General features: G+C 35.0%; 2 protein-coding genes and 3 long non-coding RNA genes across 7 annotated transcripts in view; 3 read left to right on the top strand and 2 right to left on the bottom strand.

Moving 5' to 3' along the window:
- Positions 1 to 24,968, bottom strand: part of LOC127519831 (SLAM family member 5-like) — a 132,926-nt gene that overhangs the window by 4,451 nt on the left and 103,507 nt on the right. Inside the window, exons 1-3 of one of the 3 annotated variants that reach the window (XM_051907468.1) lie at positions 2,248 to 3,050; positions 1,608 to 1,943; positions 410 to 700 (exon numbers count right to left, since the gene is read on the bottom strand). In XM_051907468.1, coding sequence (XP_051763428.1) covers positions 410 to 700; positions 1,608 to 1,943; positions 2,248 to 2,290 — 670 coding nt within the window. In that variant the 5' untranslated portion in view covers positions 2,291 to 3,050. Of the gene's footprint in view, positions 1 to 409; positions 701 to 1,607; positions 3,051 to 24,968 lie in introns of those variants that run through there. The other 2 variants (XM_051907472.1, XM_051907471.1) reach the window with 2 other exon arrangements.
- LOC127519890 (uncharacterized) lies at positions 577 to 1,195 on the top strand. Its single transcript, XR_007931937.1, has 2 exons — positions 577 to 715; positions 861 to 1,195. It is a non-coding gene; the product is annotated as an uncharacterized LOC127519890 (long non-coding RNA).
- LOC127519854 (uncharacterized) lies at positions 5,750 to 12,335 on the top strand. The gene is made up of 5 exons (XM_051907518.1): positions 5,750 to 6,054; positions 6,809 to 7,138; positions 8,157 to 8,489; positions 8,829 to 8,888; positions 11,506 to 12,335. Exons 1-5 carry the CDS (start codon positions 6,012 to 6,014, stop codon positions 11,556 to 11,558), a joined length of 819 nt encoding a protein of 272 aa, XP_051763478.1. The 5' UTR covers positions 5,750 to 6,011; the 3' UTR covers positions 11,559 to 12,335.
- Positions 15,403 to 16,324, bottom strand: LOC127519916 (uncharacterized). Its single transcript, XR_007931970.1, has 3 exons — positions 16,099 to 16,324; positions 15,881 to 15,972; positions 15,403 to 15,596 (listed from the first exon to the last, which is right to left on the bottom strand). It is a non-coding gene; the product is annotated as an uncharacterized LOC127519916 (long non-coding RNA).
- LOC127519914 (uncharacterized) lies at positions 21,494 to 24,196 on the top strand. Its single transcript, XR_007931969.1, has 3 exons — positions 21,494 to 22,245; positions 22,611 to 22,708; positions 22,974 to 24,196. It is a non-coding gene; the product is annotated as an uncharacterized LOC127519914 (long non-coding RNA).

Genomic DNA, 24,968 nt, shown 5'->3' with positions numbered 1-24,968 from the left:
TTTGATAGGTTTTTTTTTAATGGAAAATATAATTCAAGACTTACTTTTTGTATTGTTTGATATATTACAGATCTCTGCCTTTCAAATTAAATGTATATTTTTGAACTAGTTGCATTTTTAAACACTTTGTTTGGCAATTTTACATTATGACCTCATGCTGAGGACAGGTCAAATTACATGTATGTTCCAAGTACAGAGTATTTAAATAATATGTAAATAGATGTATTTAAATAATACTAACAAAATGATTTAAAAATAAAAGCAATGAACATCCTGAGTATCCAGATTTCCTTTAGATGTAACTTTTTAAGTATATTTATTTTGATGAATTTATTTATTTTTAACAAAGAGGGCTTTTGTGTGTAGGGCATGTTTTGTCCCTTATCTCAAGAATCAGTGATCAACATACCTGTACATGTGTGACAGAGCTGAGTGATGTCCAGATGTTGAGTCTGGTTGCTGATGGGATTGTTCAGCACACAGCTGTAGGTGTTTTTATCCTGATATTCCACCTCCAGAGGTAGAGAGAGACTGATGCTGAGATCAGACACACTGATGCTGGACAATAAACTGTTTCCTTTGTACCAGGAGAGAGTCACATGACTCACATTCACAGCTGAACACACCAATGAACAATTTGATGATGATGATGAAGAACATTGTGAAGAGTTACTGCTGATGACAGGAACAGGCAGACGAGCTGGAAAACATGAATGTGGGTCAATCAACACATCAATCACTTTTTATTTATAAACAGTCATTTTTATTTTTGGGTGAAGTAACCACCTCAGTCAACAGCATGTGTTGTGCATTGATTACCACAAAAAATAATTATGACTCGACGCTTGTTTTCTTGAAAGAAAAAGAAGGTTTCAGTGAGATGCCTCCTGTGGCTTGAGGAACTGATGTCTACTCTACACCTGGAACAAAATAGATACCTTTTGAAAGGCAATATTGGACAATTCCACATGATTTGGGACCCTTTCATCTGCTACCTCAGAAGGAATGTTATTCCTTAATGCAGTGTATTGTAAGCTAACTGAAGTGTTGTGTATTAATGTCACTGGATTGTATATTAACAGGCGGGAAACGGGGTGTAGGTTATACTTAATGGATTTTTTATTTATTTATTTATTTTCTTAGTTTATTTATTTTGTGCATATAAGAAAATTAATCCTGGAATCTGTAATTATTTCAAGAATATTCAATGTTTGAATAAAAAACCTATTTGACAAAAAAAAAAAAAAAATCGTATTTTCCAACTTGGTCGCTTGACAACACAACACTAAACGGCTGGTAAAAATTAGGATTTAAACAGCTTTACAGCTCAAATAATACACTAGTTTTGGCAGAATAATTAATGTAAAAAAAATTTGAAATTATAAGCTTCACATTTCTACTTTTATATCTTCAAAAAATTGACCTCGTTGACTTCCATTCTAAGTGCGTCGCCGTAACCTTGAATTTTCTTGACAAGTCAAAATTATTTTTGTGGTAATCAACCTTATGCCACAAATGCTGTAGAGTAAATTCATTTTGTACTGAACCAACGATTCTTTTAATAAAACAAGAATATGTGAATTTTTGGACAAACGATCTCTACTCACCATAGACAGAAACATTGAATGTTTTTGATGTCAGATCCACTCCCCTTATCTGTAGATGATAAACTCCAGCATGTTCAGTTCTGGTGTTTATGATGGTCAGAGATCCAGTTTGATTGTCCAGCTTCAGTCTGTCTCTGAATCTCCCATCAGGAACATTATATGTGATGAACAATCCATAATTTCTACTGATTTCAGCTATAACATGCTTTTCAGCTCCATATTTCCACAGTATATTGTCGCCTTTCTGTATTTCAGCAGCATCAATGTGTAAAGTGACAGAATCTCCCTCCATCACTGGCACTGACTGTATTTCATTTGTTTCAGCAGCAAACACACCTGAAGAACAGATTTTACATAAATTAATGTTGTTTGTTTAGAAAGTTCGAAATCAGTTTGTAACCTTTAACAGCAGCAAAGACACCAAACAAAAGGTGACATTTATGAAAAAAATCTATCTTTTTTTAAATAATCTTTAATGTTTTTTTTTCTGCTTGTAGAAAAAAATTATATGTCAAGTTGCACACAAGTTAAATACAGCCAAGTAAAACTAGTAATCCTCTAATTACTTCAAACAGTAGCAGCATCTTTTTTTCTCCAAAATGGAAATAAATGAAGATATAAAAATGCATTTATAACTTACCAACCAGACAACACAAACAGAACAAAACAAGCGTGTGCAACATTTTCCTCTCTTGTTTAGCGAAAGCTCTGATCTAATAAGGCTATCTGCTGATAACACTGAACCTGGTGTGTGAACCCTCCCACGAGAGAGTTTGACCACCCTACTAGTTCACACGCACACACACACTCTACACGTGTTATGGATTTGATATATTGTTCTGGCTCTTAAGACTTTAAATAAATGGTGGAAAACAATCTGGAAAACATTTGTTAAAAATGTAACATTTATAGTTTCTGAAAGGTAGTTTTTGACTGTGTCAGATAGGGTGAATTCAGGTTGATTGGGACACTTTTTCCCAATCAACCTTAGTTCACCCAATGAAGAAGTAGAAGAGTGGAAAATTGGATTAGTCAGTCTAAATGTAATGATAAAATAAATGCAAAGGTTGCCATCTCACATTATTGCCAGTCTTACTGAAGTGTGACTCGACTCGCGAGCAGCTCCATTTTGGGGTCAAACTGCTGTGGTCGTTTTGCTGCAGAAATCTGATGTGATCTGTTGGGTAGACAATTAGCTTGTGCATGAAAACGGCCATTTGTTTGATGTATGTTTAGTTTGTAGATGAAAGGCTTCTTCCTGTCCTGCTGTCATGAACTTTACAGTCTGACTTATCTCCTCCACAGAACACAGTGTTATTTTATCATTTAGTTACGATTCTAAATATATAGTCTTGTAACTGGGTAGAGATGTCTAATATAATGGTTTGTTAAAGGGATAGTTCAACCAAAAATGAAAATTCTGTCATCATTTACTCTACCTCAAGTAGTTTCCAAGCCTGTATGAATTTCTTTCTTCTGTTGAACACAAAGGAAGATATTTAGAAGAATGTTTGTAACCAAACAGATCTCGCCCCTCCATTTACCATAGTAGGAAAAATAAATACTATGGTAGTCAATGGGGGGCAAGAACTGTTTGGTTACTGACATTCTTCTAAATATCTTCCTTTGTGTTCAGCAGAACAAAGAAATTCATACAGGTTTGGAACTAGTTGCATAAATGATAACAGAATTTTTGGGTTTTTGGGGTGAATTATCCCTTTAAGAGCTGTAAAGGATGTGATGAATAACAAGATTTGCTCACTGATTCATTGTTACCCTTTCTGCAGGTTACACAGTTACACCAGTAGGTGGCAACAAATGAGTGTCTTATGTGTGAATCAATACTTTGTCCATACTTTGGAACCATACATCCTTGCGATCTTCTCAGAGTCTGCATTTAATTTTACTTATTTATGCCCTTCCCTTGCTAACTTCCCTTAATCTTGTTCATTTATGTTGCGCGAGTACTGGCGGAGGGTACATTTACATGACAATGATATACTAGAAACAGAAACGGTTCACAGGAATACACAAAAATGACTAAAAAGTCTGTATTATACTGCCAGGTCAATAGTTGGTGATAACATTTTGTAAAAAAACACCTAAAGACTGAACACATAATACGCATGCACGTCACTCTCTTCACAAATTTGCATTTTTCAGTTTACACAGTGACAGTATCAATTTGAAAACATGCACTTTAAAACCTGTTTTCTAAAGTTTGCTTTTTTTAGGCCTCAGAAATGCCATTGTTATGTAAATGAATGGCCTTCTATCATCCATTTGACAATGTTCAAACACTTCAAAATGGTGGCAGGGGTTCCCCTGAGGGGAAGTGCTTAGGAAAGTTCACAAGTTTCTAAAAGGGGAGTTAAGCGCAGCCCATGTCCACACTTTCATGATGTAATGCTGTTTTGACTGCCAGGTAGAAGTCTGCTGCAGAGCTTGAATGTGCATCAAGGGAGCATATTGGTCACAAAGGGGGCGCTCACGAGCACCCTTTTGTAACCTAAAATGACCAAATAGACACACTACGCTCCTGTGGACTCGCGCTCATCCACAAAAACTTAAGTGCAGATAAAGTGCCATTTGGGACAGGGCCTTTGTCCCTTGTGGCCTTCCTCCAAACTTTGGGTCCTCGACAGAGCCCATCTCTATCCATATATAACGATGATCAAAATTTAAATTATTGCTTTTGTTTTTTACATTTCAAATGCTCACCCATCTGACATGACGTGTGAATAAAGTTAATATTTTAAAAATCCTAGATTGCGTTGAAGTGGGTTATTCAGAATAATTTACTTCAATGTCTGGTGCTGTGGAAATGCAAGATCTGTTAGCATATGTGAATACAGTCCGTTGAATTCAGTTATTGCATTCAAACTGGCAAAGAAAAAACATGTCAGAAAAGGTCAAAAATGAAAGCTGTGTACGTTTTGACCCTATTTAAAAAGGAATAACCTCCCTCAGAGGTTTGGTAGGAGCTTTCATCACTGGGTAGCCTAAATCTAACCACATAATATCTACAATATTACACATGCAGTTCATAGAGGAAATAAGGTCTATTAGCTCAGTTACAGCATGAAATGATATCGAAACCTATAACATGTTACATAGACAAACTACATTATCATGAGAAACATCAGCCTAAGCTGGACTGCTAATGTCATTAGTAGTTTATTGTCTTGTTTATAGGCTAATAGACCACATCTTGTATAGTTGCGTTTTGTGTCTTTACAACTGATAGGTAGTAATTTGGTCTGTAAGACACAAAAAATAATTTGATGTCCTGGACATGGCCACAAAGTACAAAATTGTATACACCAAGATAGTTGCCTGCCAAGAGCTTTCTTGCATATAGATGATGGGTTTTTCCATACAAAGATACCATTTAGTTGGATCCATTACCCATATTAAGTAAGGGTTAGGAAACCTCACCACCATTGCTAAGGGTTAGTTCACCCAAAAATGAAAATAATGTCATTTATTACTCATCCTCATGTCGTTCCACACCCGTAAGACCTTCGTTTATCTTCGGAACGCAAATTAAGATATTTTTGTTAAAATCTGATGGTTCAGTGAGACCTGCATAGCCAGCAATGACATTTCCTCTCTCTTAAGATCCATAAAGGTACTAAAAACATATTTAAATCAGTTCATGTGAGTACAGTGGTTCAATATTAATATTATAAAGCGACAAGAATATTTTTGGTGCGCCAAAAAAAAAAAAAAAAAACGACTTATATAGTGATGGCCGATTTCAAAACACTGCTTCAGGAAGCTTCGGAGCGTTATGAATCAGCGTGTCGAATCCGCTCCGAAGCTTCATGAAGCAGTGTTTTGAAATCGGCATTCACTATACAAGTCCTTATTTTGTTTTTTTGGCGCACCAAAAATATTCTCGTCGCTTTTATAATATTAATATTAAACCACTGTAGTCACATAAACTGATTTAAATATGTTTTTAGTACAGTAATGGATCTTGAGAGAGGAAAAGTCATTGCTGGCTATGCAGGCCTCACTGAGCCATCGGATTTCAACAAAAATATCTTAATTTGTGTTCCGAAGATGAACGAAGATCTTATGGGTGTGGAACGGTATGATGGTGAGTAATAAATGACATTATTTTCATTTTTGGGTGAACTAACCCTTTAATACGTGCAAGACAAACTCTCGCCTGCTAGCATACCACTGAAACAACAGGAGAACCCATTCGGATGATCGATGTTGTAAATAATGTTGAGATATCAGTCCCTCACAAGGCTGCAGGACTTTCGTTTTCTATTACAGGCTCCACCCACGAAGCACGCCATCGTTGTTTGTTGACATTTGAGATCGTCCACACTGAAACGTTACAGACTTTTGTTGCTACAGAATCGTCATTCGTTTTTCAGAGAAACTGTGATGAATCTCTTTATTTTCGTCCCAGTGTGGGTTTTCCAGCTTGGTAAGTCATGTAGCCTGTTTTGTTTCTGGTGAAAGAGAAATGTGACTCGATTTCATAAAGCACAAACTTAACGTCCGAATCGTCAAATCATGTGACTTCGAGACATGCTTGATATGAAAAAGAGTTATTAACAGTGTATTAAACCCTGAATAAGATAAATAGCTTTCTTGGGCGACTGTCTGTGCGCGCACTCCAAATCAAACGGAAGAAGTCCGCGAGCTTTGGATGTGCGCGGCGCGCCTAAGGGTCAAATATAGAAACAAAATATGTCAAACTTCCGGGCTTGGTGTTCACGTAAACACAGTCAAGAAGCTGAATTAATTTCTCGGTGTTATTGTTTTGACCTATACAGCATAGGTCAAAACAATACAGGCAAACAGATGAAGAAATTACATTCAGACTATCTCTGTTGCACAATGAAAATTCTCATTTGTTTTGTGCAGCGACTGTTGGTTTTCGTTGTTTATTTTTTCATATCATGTTTTTTTTACCATGGTTTTAAAATGCCTTTTGTTCCTGCACTTACAGTTTCCTCTGGATATCAATGACCCTTTGATGCTGTTTATACTGTAGGCCTATTGTAGTCAAAGTTCATGCTGTGTTCATTGTTGAAACTGAAGCTTTATGATTTGTGACAAATATGATGCAATATCACATAATCAAGCATAAATGGAATCAAATTCAAACATTTTCACTGTTTATGTACATGTCCTACTTTTTTAAGTGATTTGTAATGAGCTATTCATTTCTTCAGGTGTGTCTGGTGTTGATACAGACAGAATGTCAGTGTTTGTGATGGAGGGAGATACAGTCACTCTAAAAACAAATGTTAAAACAAACGAACAAGAAAAGATTAAATGGTTTTTCAATTACACCCGCATCGCTCAAATCAATGATTATCTCAGTAAGACCTGTACAGATGTTCAGTGTAATGAAGGTAATGAGAGATTCAGAGACAGACTGAAGCTGGATCATCAGACTGGATCTCTGACCATCACAAACATCACAGACTCTGGACTCTATAAACTACAGATCATCAGCAGCAAAAGCATCAGTGAAAAGATCTTTATTATCACTGTCAATGGTGAGTAATTAATGAATGTTACACGTTTAGTCACAGTGTGTTTTATTTTTACAGCAGTGACTTTCGGTGTTAATGTTTGATTTCAGTTTCTGTTCCAGTGACTTTTGGTTTGTGTCTCCATTTTTTTCCTGTCTTTTGTCACCTGTGTCTTGTTTAGTTTCTCATTTTCATGTGTATAGTTGCCCGCAGTTCATTGTCCAGTATTGTCTTTTTTAAGTTGTTCAAAGTTCTTCTGCTCTTTGTTCTGTGTTCTCACCATTGCCTTTGTTTTGTAAATAAAATTTTTGGGCTGCAAAGAGATTCACATTTCCATTTTGTTGACAGTCTCAGCCTCAGTTGTCATGCCAATCGACTGTTGGCTGAAGGTCTGATGCATATGGCACACAAAATTAGAAACACTTTAAAAAATTGTAATCTGATTGATTGAATTCTACAGGATTTTCAGGAGACGTGCCTCGCAGTCTTTAACAGTCCACCTGGGAACAAAGCCTCTTATGGAAGAAGAAAGCCATCATGTTCGCAAATATGAAATTGAGCGCTTATCAAGATTAACTATACACTGGATGTGAAGTATGTAAAGTTCACAGCATAGACTCAGTAAAACACATCCAAGAGTTTTACATGGCGGTCTGTTAATGTAGGGACATCGACTTTACATTTTCATGCCCCTAAACATGACGCCGAACAGAATGAACTGTGATTGGTTGCTTTACGTATCAGTCACATGGCCTCTGGGTGGTCCTTGGCCAATGAAAGCTACTGTGGAGTCCAGACCTTCTGCTGTCAGTCTGAAGGTCTGGCAGCACGAGACTAGGTTGTTTTTTTCAAATGAAAGTTTATTTAATATTTATAATTCATGTTGTAATTATTAATCTTTTTCATATTTCCATAGTTAAATTTCAAACATCTCCGTTCATTTTAACCTACAATCTTCCAGATCCATGCTTTCAGTTCTTTCTTGTTCCATGTTGTTTCTGTTTTTTATAACGGAAAAAGCAGATGTTTATTGGTGTTTCAGATGTTCCTGTGCGAGATGAAATGAAGACGGTGAAGGAGGGAGAATCTGTCACTTTTGATCCTGGTGTCATAATCAACACAAATAATTTGATGAGATGGTATTTTAATGGCATTGGTCTAGCTGAAATCAGTGGAGATCAGAGTAAGATCTGTACAGATGTTCAGTGTAAAGAGAGATTCAGAGAGAGACTGAAGCTGGATCATCAGACAGGATCTCTGACCATCATGAACACCAGAACCACAGACTCTGGAGTTTATCATCTTGACATCATCACCAACAGCAGCAGCATCCGTCATCAGCACAGCATCAGCATTATCAGTGAAAAGAGCATTAGTGAGTATAATTCAGTCTTTCAGTTCATTTTCCCTTCAGCAGGTTTAGAATATAATTCAGTAGTTTTATGTTTTCATTGTGGCCTGTCTGAAACATCTGTGCCTCACTGATCTCTATCACAGTGACATGGCACAATAAACGTGTTGCTCAATGTTCGTAAGTTATCATAATGCATAATATCAGTTAGTTTACCCCTGTATTGCTGTTTGTAAGCAATAAAAAAAAACCAGATGGTGCCATTTATCTGTTCACACAATATCATAACCGATGGAAAGGTGTAAATATCGAAATCAATTGTAGATCTCTAGTAAAAATGATTGTCTATCTGTTTCATTACAGATTGGATTGTGTATGTTGCTACTGGAGTAGGATGTGTTCTGTTGGTTGCAGTTGTAACTGGTGAGAATTTCTGCATGTTGTGTTTTCTGTTTGAGAGAGAGAGAGAGAGGGATATGTGGTTTCAATCAGTTATCATTATAAAATATTTAGATGTGTAGGTTTAGGAAAACAAATGGATTTTTTTTTTTAATGGGGTCATGACATTTTTTATTATTATTTTAATATGTTCATTGAGGTTCACTTATTATGTTAAAGTTTTTGGCACGCACATACAAAAAGAAAAAAACAAATATATATATGTGGAAAAACAATTATTTTTAACACTCATTCTGACCCTATGAAATAACCAGGTTTTAAGGTGTCTCCTTTAAAGGAATCGTTCACCCAAAAAATGAAAATTATTCCATGATTTACTCACCCTCAAGCAATTCTTTTTTAAACCTTATTTTTATTGAACATTTTGTAAGAAAACATTTTTTTATCAAAAAAAAAATAAAGAAAAAATACAATAAGGTATACGTTGTTTTTTGACAAGTGTGTGTGTATATACACACACACACACATATATTCACACGTGTATATATAGTCAGTAATTATTTACATTACAGTATTTGGCCCATTTCTTCCAGTATTTTAGACATAAATCCTTTTTAAGTCTCAAAATAAAAGTCAGTTCTTCCATATTGTATATTTCTTTAACAATTTATGTCCATTCACAAAATGAGGGCGTGTCCTGCTTATACCAATGCCTGGTAATACTCTTCTTACATGCAACACTTAAAATATTTACAAGATACACATCTCCTTTCAACACAATGTGTGCAAAGTTTCCAAGAAACAATGTTATGAAATCTCTTGGTATTTCATATCCTAAAATCTTTTTAAACTCCAACAAAACCATGCTCCAGAAAGGTAATATTTTTGTACAACACCAGAATACATGAAGATGGTCAACACTCAACATCAACCTGACCACACATCTTCCGGCATAATTGTGGATAATTGTTTACTTTTAATTTTGGGAGTAATGAAGAAACACACCAGATTTTTCCATGCAAACTCTTTCCACCTCCGTGAACAGGAACGTGTTGTGTCTTACAAGCAATATACAATTTTTTAATCTGGAATTTCATCCTCTAATTCTCTTTCCCATTTCTGCTTAATATAGCTAGATGAGTCTTTTCTATTCTCCATCAGGGCCCGGAAAGAAGAGATTATTCTAGGATTATTCTTTAGGAGTCATTTATCAATTTGACTAGTTTATTCAATTCAGTACTACCCATTCTTTTACTCTCTTTCAAAATAGTCCTGTATTTGTAAGTAATGAGAGAAATCATTATTATCCAAATTATAATTGTCTTTTAAGTCTGCAAAACTTTACATTTTTCCTTGTAAAACAAAGGTGCACACTGCAGTTAAACCTTTAGTTGCCCATCTCCTAAACCATACATCATGAAGCCCTAGTTTAAAAAGTGCCATCCATCTCAACAATAAAATCTGATATTGTAGGTTATACTGCTTGACTAATTTAATCCACACCTCAAGTGTGGTTACTGTTATTTGATCTAGCTTATTTTTAAGGGCCAAGGACCCTCAAGCTATCCTATATGACTACCTTCTTTCAGCCAAACACAATCAGAGTTATATTAAAAAATATCCTGGCTCTTCCAAGCTTTGAATGGGGCTTGTGATTTTAAAGCTCAAAAAAGTGCATCCGTCTATCATAAAAGTAATCCACACGGCTCCAGGGGGTTAATAAAAGCCTTCTGAAGCAAAGCGATGGGTTTTTGCAAGAAAAATATCCATATTTAAAACTTTCTAAACTATAATAATGACTTCCATGCAAACGACCGTACGCCAGAGGAGTAACCTCCGACGCGGCGCGTGACGTAGGATGTAGGACCCTAGTGAAAAATAAATATACTAAAATGTATTTGAAATACATTTATTTCATGCCAAGTATACTACAAATACATTTACATATTATGCACTCAAAAAATACACTTCAATTGTACTTTTGGTATACTAAACTGGAGTACTTAAAGTCTGCTGAATTGGAACAACTAATTTTGTACTTAATGTACTTTAATTGTGTGGAAGTAGTGCTGAGGTCCAACTAAAGACCTATACAAGTATATTTGATTGTGTTAAAGTGGAACTATTTAAAGTATACTTCAGGTACACTTTAAATATCTTGCATTTAAAGACTGATATTATACAAAGATCATACAATCCTTATTAATAGTGTTATTAAAGCTCATTTTAGGCCAAATATTAAGAAATGTGCATTGTGCACAAGTAGTACTCCAAATAAAGTTTTTTATCATTTTTATATTAGTAAGTCTAAAGTGATATGTCAGTAAATAGGTTTGAAGTGTATTGTTACTTTTTCACTAGGGTATTGTAAGCTTACGTGAGAGTAGATGCCTCTCGCATTTCAAACAATAGTGCTGGGCAACAAACTCAAGCTCCTACTCTTATATGGCTTGAGGGTGAGTAAATCATGGGATAATTTTCATTTGGGGGTGAACTATCACTTTAACGCTTATCAGTAAATGGCCACTATTATGATTGGCTAACATCATTGCACAAGAAACAGTATCAACACCCATTCACTGTTGCACGTGAGTGCGTTTTGTTTCTTTTAACTTCTGTAAATTCTGTTTTCTTCTTACAGGAGCGTATTGTAGAAAACTTGCATCTGCAAAGGTTCTCCTGTTTCCTTCCTGAATAAAACAACTGTCCTTTAATTGCACAGGGGAACATACAGTATCATTTACAGTAATCTAAAAAATCTATATAATTTTGACTGTGAAAGACAGCCTGTTAATTGACTAACGGTAACTATTACTATATGTGGAAAATGTAATAGAGCTAACCTTACATTCATTTTGCAGTAAAATTGTACCATTTTGGAAGTAAAATTGACAAATCATCTTATAATTTACAATGAAAAAATCATTGTGACATTCCCAGAATCCCATGTGTGACGCTTTTTGTTGCCACTTATGTACATTTATGCTATGTTGTTAAATATTTATTAAGTTTATTGCATTGTTGTAGTGTCATGTGTGTTACCATGATAGTGTTTTGTGTTTGTGTGTATGGCACTGTGTGCACCTTCCATTTATTAGTATTTACCCCAGCTTGTGGAAAAGCTACTTGTGGTTAACTTTTGGCTTAACTTTTGGCCTAACTTTTGGCCATGTGGTTTTTCTCTTTCCACCAGTGTCAGTATGGTGGAAGCCATTATGTTTTGAAAATACAAGCATATCTTAGTGGTAGCATGTCTTTGTGAATTTAGCAGAAAAGGGTTGTTGGATACCATATAATTTTTTTTTTTTTTTTTTGTAAATTACAGTTTTACTTTCTGTTAATATGTTTACATGGTATTTTTGCAGAATTATTCAGCTGTACCCTGCTGTTTATAATATTGTTCATATTATTATTCTTTTATTTTTTTAACAATACATTTCCTTAATAAATCCTTGTACTCTTTCTCATCCATCCATTTTTACCCTTACTCTACATGAACTCTTTGAGCGCCCCCTAGCGTTCACACAGATTATTCCCTCCAAAAGCCACTTGTCTCTCAAGCAATGCATTCTGGGGGAAGAAAAAAACATGAAGAGTAAAAGTTTGAGAGCAGTTTCTAGGTTTGTGTATAAAAATGAAGTATAGTCCAATAAGTGTATTCTCGTTGGAAATGCATTTTGAACCAGTACAGGCAATACAGATCCATGTTGGTTTTTCCATGCCTGGACAATATAAAATGTTAGTGGTTTGTTAAATTGTCTCTCATGCCATGATGTTTTTCTTTTCTTCAAGGGTTAGTTCACCCAAAAATGAAAATTCTGTTATAATTTATTCACACTTATTTTGCTCTAAATGCAAAATACATTCCCTCATCTTAGAAACACAAATGAAGAATGAAATCTAAGAGATTTCTGTCCATCCATTGACAGTCCATGCAACTACCACTTTGACACATAAAAAGTTTATAAAGTAATTATGAAACTAATCCATATGAACTGAACAGTTTAGTCCAAATTTTCTGAAGAGGCTATCGCTTTATTTTATGAAAAGTTTGAATTTAGGCTTTTGTTCACATATAAACATTCATCAATGTACACAGCAGATATGGGAAGCTCAAGCATGATTGCTTGACGTGCAAGAACCAATGAGATTCATTCTCATGTGTTACACATCACGTTTGAGCTTCACAAGAACCAGTGAGGTTCATTCTTGTGTTACGCATCACGTTTGAGCTTCAACAACCAAGAATGGTCCTCATTGGTTCTTGCTGAAGCTCAAACGTGCTGCGTAACACATGAAAATAAACCTCATGTTCATTCTCATGTGTTACGCAGCACGTTTGAGCTTCAGTGAGAACCAATGAGGACCATTCTTGTGTGTTACATAGCATGATTGAGCTTGTGGAGTCAAATAAACCCAATTTTACCATATTTGGCCATCAGCCATTTAGAATGCTATATTTTGCGCACTGACATATACAAAATTCGGTATGTGTCAGTGATGTCATGCCCTGAAGGAACTCAAAAAAGTTTCATGAAATTGCCTTGTGAAAAATTATAATGAAATGCTAATTGCTTTTGATTCATTTTGCCTTTTGTAAAGAAGTCTTAACTGATTTCTGATGGATTTTCTATGTTGACACCTTGGAAACCAAACCAAAGGTTCAAAACGGAGAGTTTCACAATAGTAGCCAGGAATGGAAAAAGTCCTTCAACCACATGCTATTCACACCTCTAACATGCACTCTCAAATTCACATCAACCACAAATGTTTAATAATAGTGTTTTATGCACATGTATAATAGCATTAAGAGAGCAAGACCACAGCAGGTTTCACTCGGACTCTCAAACTGAGCTGGTACTCTCAGTGGGAATGTTATGAAGTTTTTATATCATAATATGTTAATGTTAGATTTTTGTTCCAGAATTGGTGCTAATTTCAGGCCTACAGTGGGGATCGAAAGTTTGGGCACCCCAGGTAAAAATTTGTATTAATGTGCATAAAGAAGCCAAGAAAAGATGGAAAAATCTCCAAAAGGCATCAAATTACAGATTAGACATTCTTATAATATGTCAAAAAAAGTTAGATTTTATTTCCATCATTTACACTTTCAAAATAACAGGAAAAAAAAATGGCATCTGCAAAAGTTTGGGCACCCTGCAGAGTTTATAGCATGCACCGCCCCCTTTGGAAAGCTGAGACCTGACAGTGTCATGGATTGTTCTCAATCATCGTCTGGAAAGACCAGGTGATGTCAATCTCAAAGGTTTTAAATGCCCAGACTCATCTGACCTTGCCCCAGCAATCAGCACCATGGGTTCTTCTAAGCAGTTGTCTAGAAAAATGAAACTGAAAATAGTTGACGCTCACAAAGCAGGAGAAGGCTATAAGAAGATAGCAAAGCGTTTTCAGATGCCAATATCCTCTGTTCGGAATGTAATTAAGAAATGGCAGTCATCAGGGACAGTGGAAGTTAAAGCAAGATCTGGAAGACCAAGAAAAATATCAGACAGAACAGCTCGCAGGATTGTGAGAAAAGCAAGTCAAAACCCACGTTTGACTGCACAATCCCTCCAGAAAGATCTGGCAGACACTGGAGTTGTGGTACACTATTCCACTATAAAGAGATACTTGTACAAATATGGTCTTCATGGAAGAGTCATCAGAAGAAAACCTCTTCTACTTCCTCACCACAAAAATCAGCGTTTGAAGTTTGCAAATGAACATATAGACAAGCCTGATGCATTTTGGAAACAAGTTCTGTGGACCGATGAGGTTAAAATAGAACTTTTTGGCCGGAATGAGCAAAGGTACGTTTGGAGAAGAAAGGGCACAGAATTTAATGAAAAGAACCTCTGTCCAACTGTTAAGCATGGGGGTGGATCAATCATGCTTTGGGGTTGTATTGCAGCCAGTGGCACAGGGAACATTTCACGAGTAGAAGGAAAAATGGATTCAATAAAATTTCAGCAAATTTTGGATGCTAACTTGATGCCATCTGTGAAAAAGCTGAAGTTAAAGAGAGGATGGCTTCTACAAATGGACAATGATCCTAAACACACCTTAAAATCCACAGTGGATTACATCAAGAGGCGTAAACTGAAGGTTTTGCCATGGCCTTCACAATCTCCTGACCTCAACATAATTGAAAATCTATGGATAGACCTTAAAAGAGCAGTGCATGACAAACAGCCCAGAAATCTCAAAGAACTGGAAGACTTTTGTAAGGAAGAATGGGCGAAGATACCTCAAACAAGAATTGAAAGACTCTTGGCTGGCTACAAAAAGCGTTTACAAACGTGATACTTGCCAAAGGGGGCAGTACAAGGTATTAACTCCGCAGGGTGCCCAAACTTTTGCAGACGCCATTTTTTTGTTTTCTGTTATTTTGAAAGTGTAAATGATGGAAATAAAATCTAACTTTTTTGACATATTATAAGAATGTCTAATCTGTAATTTGATGCCTTTTGGAGATTTTTCCATCTTTTCTTGGCTTCTTTATGCACATTAATACAAATTTGTACCTGGGGTGCCCAAACTTTCGATCCCCACTGTATGTCTGCATGGATTCTCAACAATCTCTAAACTTGTCCACAGCTTCTAAAGATCAGAAATCACATAATGAATCCAAATGTGTAGTGAAAGAGACTTGTACTCAGGAAAAGATTAAAGATAGTTTCTTCATCTTATGCAGACAGGCGCATACTCAGTGTGATTCTCCTCTTTAGCCACCTGTAAAAAAAACATACATGATACAAAAAGAAAATTACATTTTCTAATTGCACACAAAATTAATTAATAAAGTAAAGAACTGCTCCAATGAAATCACCCCAAATACTATGCATATTGACTGAAACACAAACTATTGACATCAACAACAAAAAATATCAGATGTGTTTTCTCTTCCATTTTAAAAGTCTGTTTATTTTGCTATCCTACTATGCACAATTATATGGTTATCTGACTCCATCTAGGATTATGTGTATCAGATCATCATATAACGCACAATAACTCACCATTTTTTGTGAATTTCTTTTGTAAAATGTCGGATCAGCGTAAATGATCTCTTCATCATGAGTCTGAACTGTTGCATCATCAACATCAACAACTATAGCAAATAAAAATCAGGCATTAAAAACAAAACTTAAATGTAACTACATCTTTGTCACATTCAAAGTGTAAATTGAGATGAGTTCATTGTGATATGAACGTAATCCACAGAAATTACACATACTATTTCCAGTAGGTAACACTTGATCAGTTTTTCTATATTTCCTGCAGATGCAGAAGATCCCGACTCCAACTAAAATCAACAGAGATCCAACAGAGATCAACGCTATGAGAGAGACTGAGCGTGAAGGAGACTGTCCGTCTGGTGCTGTAATGATAAAAAAAAAAAAGTGAATGCATCTGATTTACAACAAAACACAAGAGATCATGTCAGTAAATAAAAGCTAATATCATCACTGTCGTACCTGCACATGTGTGACAGAGTTGAGTGATGTCCAGATGTTGAGTCTGGTTGCTGATGGGATTGTTCAGCACACAGCTGTAGGTGTTTTTATCCTGATATTCCACCTCCAGAGGTAGAGAGAGACTGATGCTGAGATCAGACACACTGATGCTGGACAATAAACTGTTTCCTTTGTACCAGGAGAGAGTCACATGACCCACATTCACAGATGAACACAACAAAGAACAATTTGATGATGATGATGATGATGAAGAACATTGTGAAGAGTTACTGCTGATGACAGGAACAGGCAGACGAGCTGGGAAACATCAGAGAATAAACAATGCTTGGTTTATTGAATCAATATTTGGTATTTTACCATGTAAAAATAAAATAAAATAAAAATATGTGAACTGTGAACCTTTGGATAAATGATCTCTACTCACCAAAGACAGAAACTCTGAATGTTTTTGATGAGTCTTTTGCTCCACTCATCTTTATTTCATAGAGTCCAGTATGTTCAGTTGTGATGTTTGTGATGGTCAGAGATCCAGTTTGATCGTCCAGCTTCAGTCTGTCTCTGAATCTCCCATCAAGAGCATCATCATATATGGAGAAGATTCTAGACTCTCTATTGATTTTAGCTATAAGAGAGTTTTCATCTGCAAATCTCCACAGTATGTCTTCATCTTCATGTATTTCAGTGATATCAGTGTTTAGAGTGAAAGAATCTCCCTCCATCACTGACTGTATCTCATTTGTTTCAGCAGCAAACACACCTAAAGTATGTGAAAAGGTTTTGATTCTTATTGGTTTAAAACCCTGAAATAAGTTTGTAACCTTTAAATGTGAAATGAAGAACAGCAGCAGAGACAAAATATTATATATCACTTATATGAACAGACAGATGAGCATTCATTTTTATCTTTAATGTGTTTTCAAGTTATCTCCTGTAGAGCAAAATAAACGTGTGAGGTTACATGTCACATTCATAAGTTTAATTCTGCTAATCATTTCATTTTATGTTTTATATGTGCGACATTAAAACAGGTTTGCTGAAAGGAGGCCTGGATATAAAGTAAATCTCAGTTTGATTTAATTGATTGCGAAGAAATAAAAATCCCTCAGCAGAACAGCAGCAGTAATGATCTGAAACAGACAGAAATGAGGCCATAAATAACTTACCGATCAGACATCTCCAGCACAAACAGAACAAAACAAGCATGTGAAACATTTTCCATTCAGCGTCTGATGTATAAAGCCTATATCCGCTGAAAACACTCAAGCTGGTTTGAATCCTCCCACAGCAGTATTTGACCCTCCTAATGCACACGCATATGCCCTGTGTGATACATATAATTACATATAAATGACTCTTATTGACACTTTAAACATTTTAATATCGAAAATATATATATATTTTTAACATTTAACACTGATACTTTTTGATCAGTAGTTATCGGACAGAGTTAAGTAAAGATTGAAGAGTGCAATGTGTAAATCTTCATAAATTTCATGGTAAAATAAAGATTTTGACTTTTAAAATGGTTTACAATCATTTAGCGAATCATAAAGCAGGTAAAATCATCTCCCATCTCTTGTTTCTGGTCTTACTAAAGTGTGACACTAACATCTCAACATCTGAGTCAAACTGAAACCTGCTGCGGTCTGATTTCCTCAGAAAGATAGTGTGATCTGTTAGGTGGACAAGCAGCTTGTGCATGTAGGTGAAAACTTTCTGCATGAATCTCACAGTTGATGTCAACTAACTAACAAAATGAATCCATCAAAAAAGAGTCACAGATAAACATCTAAAAGGCATCTTTTGCGAATCATTGATAAACTTCACAGACTGACATCTGATCTTTTCACAACTGCTACTATCGGTTACTTTAAACTAAAATATGACCATTTACTCTTTAATACAGACACATTAAAAACACAGTAAGCATATTTTACCATTCAAATAGTGAAAACTTGAGTAGTTGCTATAATCAAAAACCTGTTTGCATACTCTCCTTGTCATTTATAAAATGTGACTTTGTATAAAAGAGCGTTTGTATAAATTAGAATATGTTTCAAGTGTCTTTATAGTTTCTATATTGAGTATATAAAGTTTTTTTCTGTTCAGTGTTTTTTTTCTGCACTGCCTCATTGTCTGCACCTTTAAAGCTATCTTCACTGTTTGCATTGAACTAATATAAGGTATTCTTGCTTTAGGCCTAGGTTACAAATGATTTCTATGACTTCACTGTGTGTACAAATACCAGTATTGGTAGGTTAGGTGTGGGGGAGGGGTTAGGATTAGGCAATCAGATAGCGACTTAAACGAGCGGGGGTAATAATTTGGCAGGCAGGGAGTTGAAATTTGGCGCAACACCTGTTTCTTCATTGCACTGCCTAACTTTCGCTTTCACATCACTATCGACATAAAAATTAGACAGAATCTGGACTTATTTTCGGAGAAGTGGAACATAAATTATGTTCGGTATTTTTGCCACAATGTGTATTTTGCTCCTGCATGGTAAGACATATCAATGCCACATATTTGCTATATTATCAGCCCTGTTCCCTGGTGTTGTGTTACCATTAACGATCTAATCACGTATTATGAATATCGTTTAATGTTAAACGGGAACATAAGAAAAATAGGAAGGCATTATTTTGTTTTAAATTATAAATATCCTGTGTTTTTTGTATAGCTCGAGCACTCTTTATTAATGTGATGCAGTTTCATTCACAGATAGCACAGGTTTCTGCTAGAGCGCTTAATCTGGAAAACATCTTAAAACAGTTTATATTCTAAATTAAACTGAGCACATATTTGAAAATGATTATTAGGTATTAAATTATTTAGAAATACATTCAATTATTGTATTTATGTAAATTTAGGCTACCTTTTCCCATAATGTAAAAAGTTAATACCCAAACGATATTTAATTCGATGTTTATTAATAGAATTGTTTTTCTTTTGCAGCATAGGCCTACATATGCAATAATACACACAGTAGGATAGATATAAAACCTTACAGTATGAAGAAGCCTAATATGAATATGGACAAACCCAGCAGTTGGGTTAAATGTTTGCCCAACCTGCTGGTTATTTTTATTTAACTCAACTATTGTTTAAAAATGACTGTATTGCTTGTTTAAGATGAACCCAAAATCTTTAATCAGTGAACATTTATTAATAAGTTTAATAAATTATAATTAAACAATAAACATATATTAAATTGCTTATTAATAAACGTTCACCTTTTGACTATTACTGTTGCTTCTAGTAATTGTTTTGTCTGATCCATAGTCAACCTATCTTGGTTCAGTACAGTCAGCTTAATGCTTTGAAAATAAGGTACAATTCATTAACTATTGTTCTGCCATATGCATATGTTATACTGTACATTTAGTCTTCTGCCAGCAACATGTGTCAGTCACGAGGTGCATACATACTCAGCAATTTTCAGTGACACATACCACATGTTATAGTGGCATATTCTGCATTCCTTAGGCATTCCACATAGTTATGAAAACCGGCTGTGCCACTAAACATACCAGCATGTATCTGTCACAGAAGTGTTGGCAAAGAAATAACCTAAACAGGAGCAGGGAAAACCAAACTCAGGGTTCGTTCAGAAGACAATGATTTACTAAATTGGAAAGTTTTTCCTTTGTTTTGTTTTTTTCTCGAACAGACGACAAGGTAAAAACGATCCCCATTCATCCCCATCCATACTGATCAGAGTGAAGACTAAAAAAGACTAAAAAAAAAAAAAAAGACTAAAACTGATGTATTCTGATGGCATGTGACCCTGTAAAGAAACACCATGTGCCTATAGACTCAACACGCAATATAGACACATAATGTCACAGTTTTCACAAATTCAAGTATTTGTAGTCTAAAAACTTGGACTTTCAGGCCCCCAAAATGCAGCTGTCATGTAAACGAACAGGCAAAAGGTATAAACAGTTTCTGGTTTAAACTGAAAACGGTGTCGTGTAAACAGTCCCTTAAACACAAAGAAACTAATATACTCATAAGAGTTTCAATGGCTTTTGTGTAAGACACATTTCTCTAACCGCAGTCTTGTAGAAAAACATTTTCACTGCACTTTTCCTTTGTGTTCCTTTATCTATGAAATTATTTTAAATTATCTGTTGATTTGTTCCTCAGGTTTGCTCGGTGTTGATACAGGTGAAGTGTCAGTGTCTGTGATGGAGGGAGATTCAGTCACTCTAAACACTAATGTTACAACAAACCAACAAGACAGAATTAAATGGTATTTTAATGACACTCGCATCGCTAAAATCACTGGAGATCTCAGTAAGATCTTCAGTGTAATGAAGGTACTGAGAGATTCAGAGACAGACTGAAGCTGGATCATCAGACTGGATCTCTGACCATCACAGACACCAGAAACACAGACTCTGGACTCTATAAACTACAGATCACCAGCAGAATCAATAGCAGCAGCACTGACACCTTTAGGAGCTTCAGTGTTACTGTCATTGGTGAGTATAATTCAGTAATTCACTGCATTTTGTTTTAAAGAATACTGAAATATTTTTCAATCAAAGTGAGCTTTGGACTTAATATTAAAACTAAGATAATCTCTTTCACCTTAAGATTTTTTACAATGCTTGCTGTTCACAAGACATTAATATCATTTCAGCTCTGTTTCCCAATCATTGCACAGTGTTTAATTTGTGTGCTGTTCTTTAAAAACGGACCAAATACCACTACTTATCAGTTAAATGTTTGTTCACTGATTTAATTATGGATAAGTATCTTTTTATTTAGAGTCCTGTTTTAATAAATAGAAATCAAAGACCTGAAAGTGTTTGTTTGCAATTGGAGTTATTAAAAAATTCTCTGGCTCTTTCAAGATATATAATGGTAGTGAATGGGGCGTTGTATTTTGAAGCCCAAAAAAGTACATCCATCCATCATGAAAATAATCCACACGGCTCCAGTGGGTTAATAAAGGCCTTCTGAAGTGAAGTGATGGGTTTTTGTAAGAAAAATGTCCATATTTAAAACTTTATCAATTTAAATAACTAGCTACCAGCAAACAGGCTTACACAAGTCAACTTGAGGTGGAAGAGTAAACTCTTATATTTTTTAATATAACTCAGATTTTCATCTGAAAGAAGATAGACATACACACCTAGGATGGCCTGAGGGTGAGTAAATCATGGCATCATTTTCATTTTTTTGGTGAATTATTCCTGTAATGTGGGACCTAAAGCTCTTGTCTGATCATAACCTTTTTTTCCAGTGATATTCCTCTGAATTCTTTGCTTTCTACACTCAAATCTCCCTCTTGCTCTCTCTCCAGCAAATATTCTTGGAAATCACTTACTGCATCTTTAATTAAAGCAGGTTATACTGTATATGTTTAAATCACATGTGATTGTTGTTTATTATAGCAGTGACTTTACTCGATAATTTAACAGATTGACTCCTGAAACTTTGTACGTGTGTGTGACCAACATTAAAAGTGTGTATCAGCATGAAAAACAAGGAAAAAATTGTATTCAAACAGTGTGGATTATATACAGAAAATGAGCACTGGTTTTATTCAATTGCTTACCCTCATGTCTTTCGAAACCCATTTAACTTCAGTTTGTTTTTGATAAACATTTTTTGGATCTTTGGAAAACGTTTTTGCATGTTTAAGCTTTAGTTTACCATGATTGTTATGCATTTGTGCATTGATCATCATTTTTGTGATTAAAAGCCTAAATTAAATCTGTTCATCATATAAAGTGATCATATATTTACAGTTCTTTCATGTTGTGTAGTTGTTGTTTTTTTTCCTCAGCAAAAAGATCCTAAAGCAGCTGTGTTGGTTTGTGTTTCAGATGTTTCTGCTGCTGAGGTCAAGGCCAAGTCAGTGAGGGAGGGAGAATCTGTCACTTCAGATCCTGGTAAATTTAAAACCCCTAATGATGTGATCAGATGGTATTTTAATGACATTCTCATGGCTGAAATCACTGGAGATCAGAGTAAGATCTGTGAAGATGAACAGTGTAATGAGAGATTCAAAGACAGACTGAAGCTGGATCAAAGTTTCTTCATTCTGTCTAACATTTTGACTGATGTTATTAACCTGCACAATGCAGAAAATCAGTTTTCCTGTTGAGCTCACAGTGTTGTGATGCTGCTTTAACTGAAAAATAAAACACAAATCAGTTAAAACAATATCATTAAACTGAACTCTAAACAGAAAGGTGTAAATATTCATCAGAAATATCAGTAAAATTGATGGGGGTATCTGTTTTTATTATTACAGGTGTGCCTCTGTGTTCAGTTGCTATAGCAGGAATAAGTGCTGCCGTTCTGGTGCTGCTTGTTGCTGCAGTTGCTGCTGTGATTTACTATCACAAAAACGTAAGTGGTCTTTGGCCTTCACACATTACTGTTGTATTAATGCGGTACTGAAGATGACAGTGTGATGCAGTTTATCAGACTGAAGATTTGTTAAGAGAAACATCCTAATTTAAGACATTGTGTCAAATACTTACGTAAAGAAAACCACACTCAATTCCTCAAACACAGTTCCAGTATTACTTTTGTAGTATCTTTGTGTTTGTTTAACTGAATCATCAATCCTGTTCATTTATTTTACCTTGTGTTAATCTGTGTTTTATTACAGAAGAATGAATACTCACGTACTAATGGGACTGATCATAATGGGACTGATCACAACAATGCTGTTAAGCTGCTAAAGTGATCCAGACAGAAACAGTGAGATATTTCTCTGTTTCTTGTCATTTGCACTGATCTGGTTTGAAATACCAGTTACTTTGTGCCGTCTGTTTATAACTAACTGTGTTTACATGAATACCTTGACAGACAGGCATTATGACCAAACAGTGTATTTGACTGCTCACATATAATCTCACATTGCCTCGTACTGTAAGACGCAAGCGCTCTTCACAAATACACAACTGAGTGTTTGAAGGCAGCTGTCAATCAATCAGTACTCAGGTACTGACTCTGCACTACTGATAAAGACAAGGACAAAGACTGTCATTTAATGTTACATCAAATCAAAACATGTTTTTTATATATACTTTATGAATCACAATTGAGTTATGTCTTCCTGTTTAAAATAGTGATATTATATGAGGTGCTGATTAGATAATCTTACTGCCAAAGTCTTTAATGTGAGGAGGAAGATGAAGATGGAGATCTGTGGGGCGTTACAGATGAACATCCACTACAGGTGTTTTCTCCATCTCTGTTCATGAAGCATGTGTAGTGTGATGTATTTAATGTGTTTTCTTCATCTGTTTATGAGCATTAACACTATGTCACTATGAGATGATCTGCCTTCACTTGAATGTTTATTTATATTGACATAGATGTTTCTTTTTTACTGGGTAAGATTGTCTGCCTTCAACTTTAAATTACAGTTGTTTTTTTTTTAAGGGTGGATATGGTAGAATATGTAGTTTTAAAAAGTTAAAATTTGCCAAATATAAAGAAATAAGAGCTGAACATAGACGATTTTGTTTCATTAACACTACTTTTTTTCAGCAGTTTAATAAGCTGTTGAAATATTGTAAACAGTCTGTGCATATGAATAAGTTTTATTTTGTGGTTAAAAAAAAAAATCCTGTGTTTTTCCATAAGCAGAATATTTTTTGAAATGTTTTTGTTTGTTTGTTTTTCGGTTTTGTTTTCTTTAACTTTAAATTAGCTTATATAAACACCCTTTTTTTCCCTGAAGCACGCAGAAATAACTATTTGATTGTTCATGTATGTCATTAAAAACACCTGATTCAATAATAACTGGATTCTCTGAGTGTTGAATTCCTAGTTATGACAATAGATGCTGCTCTAATACAGTTTGTATACTGTTTGTTGTGTACACACTTTATGTATTAATGAAATATCAGGCAATTTATAACAAGGGTACATTGTGTTGGATACTGTTCTTACAAAAAAAAACAAAGTTATATACTAAATTAATAATAATAATAAAGAGAATAGGAAACAGGCGACAGACAGTAAGTTATTATTTTGATTTTTCTACAGTAAATCAGTAATGTGACATCAGACACCACTGCCTTAAAAAAAGAAATGACAACATTTATTTCTTCTATGTGCTTTGAGGGAAAAGAAAAACACAAATTATGATTTTAATAGTATGAACATGTAGTAAATATGTTTATGGTTATATATGCTTTATGGTTTAGCAATGCTTTGATTTTGTTTTTGTTTTTCCTTAAGTGGTGGACATTAATAAAATCCCTAATATGAGCAATAGTAATGATGCTTTTATACGTTTTATAAGTTATACAAGACTCAACTCATTAAATCAATTTAATGAAATGACTTAAAAAGCCAAGATGATTGTACTTAAAAAATTAAGGCAGCAGTAAGCATCAACAGGGCAGAAATCAAGAGCATTATTAAAAAGAGACTGAAGGAAAGATGGCAAAGGCAATGGGAAGAAGCAAGAAAAGAGCATTGGTTTCGCAGGATTCAAAGAAAAGTGGGGAAAAATAAGGTATGCCAGAAGGAATATGAGGGACGAGATGATTCAAGGCTCAGGTTTGAACAACACACTGGACTAAATTAAACACTGTTTACAATAGGTAAACATAACACAGGGAAATGTGATTTCTGTGGGCAAGAGGAA

The sequence above is a fragment of the Ctenopharyngodon idella genome, chromosome 10, assembly GCF_019924925.1.
Source record: "Ctenopharyngodon idella isolate HZGC_01 chromosome 10, HZGC01, whole genome shotgun sequence".
Taxonomy (NCBI): Eukaryota; Metazoa; Chordata; class Actinopteri; order Cypriniformes; family Xenocyprididae; genus Ctenopharyngodon; species Ctenopharyngodon idella.
This window is presented reverse-complemented; position numbering and strand designations above follow the sequence as displayed.

Coding starts and splice junctions, on each gene's coding strand:
- LOC127519854 (XM_051907518.1), top strand. CDS start 6,012: ATGAATCTCTTTATTTTCGTCCCAGTGTGGGTTTTCCAGCTTG. Junction 8,490..8,828: donor TATCAGTGAAAAGAGCATTA/GTGAGTATAATT, acceptor GTTTCATTACAG/ATTGGATTGTGTATGTTGCT. Junction 8,889..11,505: donor GTTGGTTGCAGTTGTAACTG/GTGAGAATTTCT, acceptor TTCTTCTTACAG/GAGCGTATTGTAGAAAACTT.